We start from the raw sequence: 8,902 nt of genomic DNA on the forward strand, positions 1-8,902 counted from the left end.
CAGTACACAACTGGTACTTGATTTATCAAGCCGAAAAGGATGAAATGCAAAGATGACCTTGGCAGAATTTGAACTCAGGACAGATGAGATACCGCTAAACATTTTTTTGGGTGTGCTAACATTTCTGCCAGCTCGCTGCCTTTAGGTTTAATATGAATCAGTTAGAAAAAGATCAATTAATAGAGTCATTAGTAATTGATCTTTTTCTAACTGATTTATATTTGTGGCATTCTCTCTACATTCTGTGTTCAAATCCTGGTGAGGCCAACTTTGCTTTTTATTTTGCAGGAGCCTAGAAACAAAATACCATTCTAAGGTGGTGGCCTTATGGAATCCTTAGACATTGGACGAGATGTCTTTCAGTATTTAATGTGGTACTTGAGTTTGTCTTTCTCCCACTCACCACTCTCGCAAACCCTGAAAAATAAAGGGTCATCAGCAGGGCCTTTCTCCCTTGGCTAAGCTTTGAAAGAATTAAGTTTACGAAAAACAAACAATTAATTTAACAGATTTGAAATTAATTTAGAAATTTTAAATTTCACTTGAGAATTAGAAATCCACTTTAAACTACTTAAAAAACTGTATCCTGAGATGAACATTTCCATCAAACAGTTCTGACATTGTTGTAACGAAACTCTATATTATCTTGTGGAAATGCAAATGTTTTACTTGTGGTATAACGCTGTAAAACGTTTGAACAATGTCTAGTCTAAAAAATGCTACCTGAAAACAAATTCCAGTATAAAAGTATATTTATGTTTGCAATAGTTCTAACGAATATTTAACAAAGTAAATGTGTTAGAAAATTATTAATTAAAATAATTACCACAATAATACTTACTAGAGTCGATAATTGAGTTTGAATTTCAGCCTCAAGTCTTTCAATCTCTGGACTATTCTGCAAGGACCTTTCATTCTCAAGCGAGTCTCAAACTGGTTGGCCCAGAACCTGGTGAGGTGGTATTTATACGATTTAAGGTTTAACCCTGCAGTCGTGTGAAATTTTTACGTGGCACAGAGATCTTATTGTGTACAGAAAGCGAAACCATGTAAAATGAAGTCAGGTTATTTTGAACGTGTGAAACATTAATAACTCATGAATACTGAACTAGAATTTATAATGGTATCGGCATTCATTGAAGATGTTTATGTATAATAGTTACAATCAAGCTCCTGCATTTAATGTGTGTTTGTTATGCAGAATCAAAGAATCAGACGATCACACACAGACACACGTAGATCCAATCACTTTGCACATAAGCCCACTCTCTAATGCATGTACGTATACGCGTGTGTGTGTATTTACGTGTATGTTGGAGCTGTTATTCAATGAAATATCAACAACATGAGCCTCCAATTCAGCGTTTACTAATGGTAGTAATGAAGTATGAGAGACAGAAGCAATATTAGTTCAAATGAGAAATCTGTGTATCACACTTAAAGCATTTGCATGATTGAAAGCTTGGTAACTGTGCTATGCTGTAGACAGCCGCCGTATAATTACTGGTATCTATTTCATTAATCTCAACCTACATAGATCTGTAGATTGGTAGAATCGACAGAGCGTCAGACAAAATGACTTGTGGAATTCGTTCCGCTTTTTCATGTCTTCAGTTCAAATCCAACCAAGATCAGTTTCACTTTTCCTCTTTCATTCTTCTGGCATCGATTTACTGAAAAAGCGTTGTAATCTGGCCCAAGGTGGAAGATTGTATGAAATGTTAGCGTGTTGAGCCAAAACAATCCCTTACAATAGATGTTCCAACTCTTTACGTTCTCGGTTCAAATTCTGCTAATGCCCACTTTCCTTCTTATTCTCCTGGAGTCGACAAACTGAAATAAGTATAAAGGCCCGGCCCCTGGCAGGGTGGTAGGTTGATTCAATTTGAATCTTACGCTGTCCATGTTGATGTCAGATCTAAGCAAAAATATACAATCGGTCATATTCAACACTCGTTACTGACAAGGACGAGTTTAAAGGGAGACTAAATATCAAGAGAAATTTTAATAATTTCTGAGTTTCAAAAAGGACTGAGACATCTTATATAACTGGGAGATGAACCATAATTTCACTCCATAAGAACATACAAGCGAATATGAATTCTTTAAGATACGTATTGTTTGGGGGGGGGGAACAATCCAAGACTCCGATGGTGTTAGGTAGAGACTATTGTTCTGCTTGAATAGAAAGAAAGGCTTTTAGTGTGTTGCAGTTTAACAAGATGGCATTTCTTCCCCTGTATAAAGGGGAGAGATAGGACTAGTTGTCAGAGAAGAGAAGTAGTAGGCAATGAGAAGACTCGGCCCCATTATGCAATTGATGCTTTATCTAAGTGGAAAGGAGATAAGGAAGATCGACCTCGATTGGAAATGAACTCAGGGCACAGAAATACTGCAACAAACACCGCAAGTTTATCTCATCGACATTCTAAGCACACCGCTAATTCACCATTTTAAGAGTTTCTAACAAGGAAATGAAGGATGCAACATGAAAATCTCCCATATTTTGAGCAGACTTTGTTTCCAGGCTAATTAAATAAAAAAGAAGTTGATGATGATGATGATGATGATGATGAAGGGGGTTGTCTCTGATGTTTTATCGTGTTTTCTTGTAGTTGGCCTCATCTTCATTTTTGGCTTCATTGTGTATAAGAAAGAAAGCCATAATAGTTGAAACCATTCATTGAAATCATTAATTCCGATGATTTGGCCCCAGGAATATGAATTAAATATGAAACAGCCCAAACGGATCCTACACTCTGTGATTTCAGAAGGACTTTACCTAAGGAGTAATTGTAAGAAACGGTTTGGTGACCCAATAAGAACTGTCTGGGAGCTTGCTGAGATAGAGATGTTCTCGTAGAGTGTTTGGTAACAGCAGACTCAAAAGGGCTGACGGCGGGGAGGGGGGAGGCCTGGAGAAAGAAAAGACCCCAGGAGTGAGTTATTTGCTAGCGAATTTCCCTCGGTCTTTTGCAGCCTCAGTTAATGAAAGTTCCCCTCCAACATGAGAACAGACATGAAAAGTGAAAGCAGTTCAGGAAGACGAGAATCCCTTTAAAAATTTGAGATAATCACAAAGAAAGACATTAAAGATTTATCAACATTAATAATCCATTGTCATTTCGTTTTTAAATATATTCATTTATTCAATGGACTACGGGTAAAAATCACGTTGCATCACCTGCACAAATATGTGCATATCACAGCTACACATCCAAACACACACACACCTGTATTGTTGTGTGTTTGTCCGTCTTAAAAAAAAATCTTCACATACTGGCGGTGCCCCAGCATGGCGACAGTCTCAAGGCTGAAACATAAAAGAATACTAGTTACAGTAGTCAACAGGATGTTGAATATATTTTCTTTGAAGAACCGGAGAGAATTATAAGAGAACAATAAGTCTTTTGTATACAAAAATTTACATAGTCGTAAGGGCACATGTATATACATATATATGCATATATATATATATGAATGTATGTATATCTGTGTTTATACATACCAACACGTATACACGCATATACATATGCATCTTGGAATAAAGATCTCAGTGCGTGAGATCTGAATGTGAATACAATTTTCTATAGATATGGACTCCATGCAATACTCACACACACACACTTATGCACAAAGTATTGTATACACATATGTACATCAGAATATGTGGAAGCGCAATGGCCCAGTGGTTAGGGCAGCGGACTCGCGGTTTCGATTCCCAGACCGGGCGTTGTGAGTGTTTATTGAACGAAAACACCTAAAGCCCCACAAGGTTCCGGCAGGGGATGGTGGCGAACCCTACTGTCCTCTTTCACCACATCTTTCTCTCACTTTTTCTTCCTGCTTCTCTTGTACTTGTATTTCAAAGGGGACAGCGTTGTCACACACTGTGTCATGCTGAATGTTCCCCAGAACTACGTTAAGGGTACACGTGTCTGTGGAGTGCTCAGCCACCTGCGTGTGAATTTCACGAGCGGGCTGTTGATCGGATTAACTGGAACCCTCATCGTCAGAACCGACGCAGTGCCACGACAAACACACACACACATATATATATATATGTATATATATATATATATATATACACACACACACATACAAATATGTACATCTACACGAATGTACTTACACATACACAAACTACTTCTCCGCTGGTGTTGAAACTTCCTGTAACACAGCAGTTTGCGAGGTTGTATAATCTATCTCTATGATCGTTGCAGATGCATTGATGTATATATATATATATATGTATGTGTATGTATTTGTGTATGTATATTAAGTATATATATCTATGTATGTGTCTTTGTGTCCGTGTTCTCCCATCCACAACATATATGCATGTATATATATATATGGGGGGACTCTTCAGTCGAAGACGAATTGAGCGTTCAGATTTTGCATACTGAGTTCGAATCCCACATGCCCGCATAAGGCAACAACAAACCACTCCTGCATTCATACCAAGTCCATTGATGAAGGGCCAAAGTCCCATTCATTTACTGAACGGCAACAGGCGACGCTAGGGACCCTCCTGAACCCTAGAGAGGGTGTTGCAGAATGTTCGCATTCACAGCCCCTGAGGACTGCTACGCATTTTTATAGATACACATACATGCCAGTCTCTTTGTACTAATGTACACACAAGCACATGTATATATATATATATATATATATATAAGTGTCTTCTACTATAGCCTCATCCAACTAAAACCTTGTGAGTGGATTTCGTAGACGGAAACTGAGAGAAGCCCGCTGTATATCTATATATATATGGTTGGCGTTAGGAAGGGCATCCAGCTGTAGAAACTCTGCCAAATTTAGATTGGAGCCTGGTGTTGCCATCCGGTTTCACCAGTCCTCAATCAAATCGTCCAACCCATGCTAGCATGGAAGGCGGACGTTAAACGATGATGATAAAGATGAGAATGTGTGTCTATCTGTGTGAATTCATAGAACTCGAGAACTACACAACTGATTTCATTCAAATTTTACACATGCCTTACTTAGGGTCCGTGTAGTGTCATGGGCCAAAAAGAAATTTTCAACTTCTTGCCTGATGTGACCCGAGAGCAATCTTTTATATCTTCCACTATTTCAGTATTACGTGTCAAAAGTGAAGCAATACCATGTCTCCATTCTAATGTCAGATACTTTCAGTTTAATAGTTTCACTGCTAATACTGAAACTATTAGAGTGAAACTATTATCTCAAATATATACAGGCATACATACATAAATACATCATCATCATCATCGTCGTCGTTTAACGTCCGCTTTCCATGCTAGCATGGGTTGGACGGTTTGACTGAGGACTGGTAAAACCAGATGGCTGCACCAGGCTCCAATCTGATTTGGCAGAGTTTCTACAGCTGGATGCCCTTCCTAACGCCAACCACTCCGTATGGCAACCAACCCAAGGTTTAAGAAGAATCCGGGGAAAATGTGGGCCTACATTCCTGATATGCGTCTGTCCAAGTCCCAGATGGATTTCATTCTGGTGAGGAAGAAGTGGCGGAATACAACTATTTTGGTACACTGGGCAGTGACCACTGGCTTGTTACGAGTAAGGTCCAGGTGAGCTTAAGAAAGAGCAAAGCTCAACCCTGGAGAGCAATCAGCTTTCAAGGTAGATGATGAGGTACCCTAGATGTACCCACTAGAAGTGAGGAACAAGTTCAGTGCTGTGTGTGGAGAGATAGAGGAGAGAGAGAGAGGTTGGAGGGACTGAGAAGAGTGTGACGATGAGGTCTGGGTACTTCACGAAAGCAGTGGCAGAAGCAAGTGAGGTCCTGGGGCCGAGGAGGAGGAGGAGGAACGTCAGCTCTGCTAGGTTACACAGACATAAACCCATCAGCATCAGTCGTCAAGCGATAGTTAGGGGACAATGAGCTTCTTTCAGTTTCCGTGTTCCAAATACACTCACAAGGCTATAGCAGAAGACACTTGCCCAAGCTACCATGCAGTGGGATGGAACCCAGACCCATGCAGTGGGGAAGCAAGCTTCTTACCACGCAGCCACACCTATTGGTTTTAAGACTTTCATAACTAAATTCATGCAAAACAAATTCAAAATCTGGAGGAAATTGCTTTTATTAAAAAAAATATCCCACAGGTAAGTTACCTGAGATGTGGTGACATAAACTATAGAGTTGGGAGGTTGTTATCACACTCTGTTCTATCTCCATTCCTGTGTAAATACATTTACAGTTAGAGAGGGTGTGTGTGTGTGTGTCCCTGGCTAAGGAGGAACTGAGAATGCTTCTTGTTCTTAAGAATTGTCCCATTGATAGTCACACATCTATATGAACAGATACACATTTAGTTAACACTAGAAGTACCAAACGGTCATTTATCATCAGTTTTGCTTATTACTTTTTAATTTCTACAACTGTATTGAATGTGCAATCATGAGCATCATTTCATATACATGTGTCTATAGATATATATTTCTTGTATGTAGATAAATGCTAAAAGAATGTGTTTTCAAATCCTTTATTCACTGCATTTGCTTATATTCAAAATAGATTGTACTGAATAACGATTTTCAAAGGGGGACAAAAATGACTGCTATGGTCCTTGTAAGAAGAAAGAAATGTTGATACTTTTAGTGTTAACCCTTTAGCATTTAATCAGCCATATCTGGCCCAAATATTCTACCAATTTTATGTCCAAAGTAGCCAGAGTTGGCCTCTTACACCTACCCTATAATGTCATTCTAAAAATAATCATATCATCAAAACTTGAAAGCTTTGAGATAATGCATGACAAATTGAAAATAACGTAAATAAATAAACATCACATTTGATAGAATAATCTGCATAGTAAAGAGTTAAGTTACCACTTATAGAGAAAGATTTACCACGAATCAGTGGTGCTGCTTCTCCCCTGTATAAACACATTTGTGAGAAGTTGCCATGTTTAGTGAATGACCTACCACAGATATCACAAGGATATGGCTTCTCTCCTGTATGGATATATCTGTGTTTTTATAAGGTAGAACTCACAGGGAATGACCTACCACAGACATAACAGTGTTATGGCTTCTCTCCTGTATAGAAACGTTTGTGAGTAGCTAAGCTGCCACTTTGAGAGAATGATTTACCACAGATATCACAGTGATATGGTGACTCTCCTATATGAATATGCTTGTGTCTAGTGAAGTTTATGGCTGAAAGGAATGATTTACCACAGACATCACAATGACATGGCTATATCTGTGAGTAATTAAGTTACTACAAATGATTTACCACAAATGTCACAGTGAAATGGCTTCTAACCTGTATGAATACGTTTATGAGAAGTTAAAGTACTACTTTGAGAGAATGAATTACCACAGATATTACAGAAATATGGTTTCTCTCCTGTATGGAGACGTTTGTGAGAAGTTAAAACAGTACTTCGAGAGAATGATTTACTACAGATGTTACACTGATATGGCTTCTCTCCTGTATGAACACGCTTGTGAGAAATGAAAGCACTTCCGTCAGAGAAAGATGTACCACAGACATCACAATGATAAGGCTTCTCTCCTGTATGAATACGTTTGTGGTTAGTCAAAGTATATTTTTGAAAGAATGATTTACCACAGATGTCACAATGAAATAGTTTCTCCCCTATATGAATACGCCTGTGAGAATTTAAAGCACTTTGGAGAGAGAAAGATGTACCACAGACATCACAGTGATAAGGCTTTTCTCCAGTATGGATGCGTTTGTGTATAGTCAAGTTATATTTTCGAGAGAATGGTTTACCACAGATATCACAGTGATACGGAGTCTCTCCGGTATGAATACGTTTGTGTCTAGTTATGTCATTACTTTGAAAGAATGATTTACCACAAATGTCACAGTGAAATGGCTTCTCCCCTGTATGAATACGTTTATGAGAAGTTAAAACACTACTTTGAGAGAATGATTTACCACAGATGTTACAGGAATAAGGTTTCACTCCTGCATGAATATGTTTGTGAGAAGTTAAAGTACAACTTTGAGAGAATGATTTACTACAGATGTTACATTGGTACGGCTTTTCCCCTGTATGAACACGTTCATGACAATTGAAAGCACTTTTGTCAGAGAATGATGTACCACAGACATCACAGTGATAGGGTTTCTCTCCGGTATGAATACGTTTGTGGTTAGTCAAGGTATATTTCTGAAAGAATGATTTACCACAGATATCACAGTAAAATGGTTTCTCTCCTGTATGAATACGCTTGTGAGAATTTAAAGCACTTCGAACAGAGAATGATGTACTACAGATGTCACAATGATATGGCTTCTCTCCTGTATGAATACGTTTGTGTGTAGTCAAGTTACTACTTTGAGAGAATGATCTACCACAGATATCACAGTGAAATGGCTTCTCCCCTGTATGAATACGTTTGTGTGTAGTTAATATATGCTTTTGAGAGAATGATATACCACAAATATCACAGTGATATGGTGTCTCGCCAGTATGAATACGTTTGTGTGTGGTCAAAGTATATTTTTGAGAGAACAATTTACCACAAATATCACAGTGAAATGGTTTCTGTCCTGTATGAATACGTTTGTGCATATTTAAGTGACCCTTTTGTGAGAAAGACTTTTTACAGACATCACAGTCATGTGACAATTTTTGACTTCCTTTTTCTCTATCTTCTGGAAAATTCCGTTCCTTTAGTTTCTCACTCTTTTCCATTATTTTTCTTCTAAAATCCCAATATATATATATTTACTTCTTTTTGCTTCTATAGTCTTTTGTTTACAAATATTTTGACTGCTGTATTTCTGTCCAGTGTTACTTTTGTCTGAATACTCTTTAGTAAATTTATCAAAGTTTAATTTGCAACCAGACTCATCTTGTAGACACTCCAGCCAGTGATGTCCTGAAAGTTTGCTAATAACACATTTCAGAGT

At 38.1% G+C, this 8,902-nt stretch overlaps 1 protein-coding gene across 1 annotated transcript; it reads right to left on the reverse strand.

Moving 5' to 3' along the window:
- Nucleotides 1–6,076: 6,076 nt before the first annotated feature.
- Nucleotides 6,077–8,896, reverse strand: LOC106880984 (zinc finger protein OZF). The gene has a single exon (XM_014931165.2). The coding sequence runs from the start codon at nucleotides 8,682–8,684 to the stop codon at nucleotides 7,275–7,277; it is 1,410 nt and encodes a 469-aa protein (XP_014786651.2). The 5' UTR covers nucleotides 8,685–8,896; the 3' UTR covers nucleotides 6,077–7,274.
- Nucleotides 8,897–8,902: the final 6 nt, after the last annotated feature.

The sequence above is a fragment of the Octopus bimaculoides genome, chromosome 28 (genome assembly GCF_001194135.2).
Source record: "Octopus bimaculoides isolate UCB-OBI-ISO-001 chromosome 28, ASM119413v2, whole genome shotgun sequence".
Classification (NCBI taxonomy): Eukaryota; Metazoa; Mollusca; class Cephalopoda; order Octopoda; family Octopodidae; genus Octopus; species Octopus bimaculoides.

Excerpts from the sequence above, each read along its gene's own strand:
- LOC106880984 (XM_014931165.2), bottom strand. The coding sequence starts at position 8,684 with ATGGAAAAGAGTGAGAAACTAAAGGAACGGAATTTTCCAGAAGATAGA.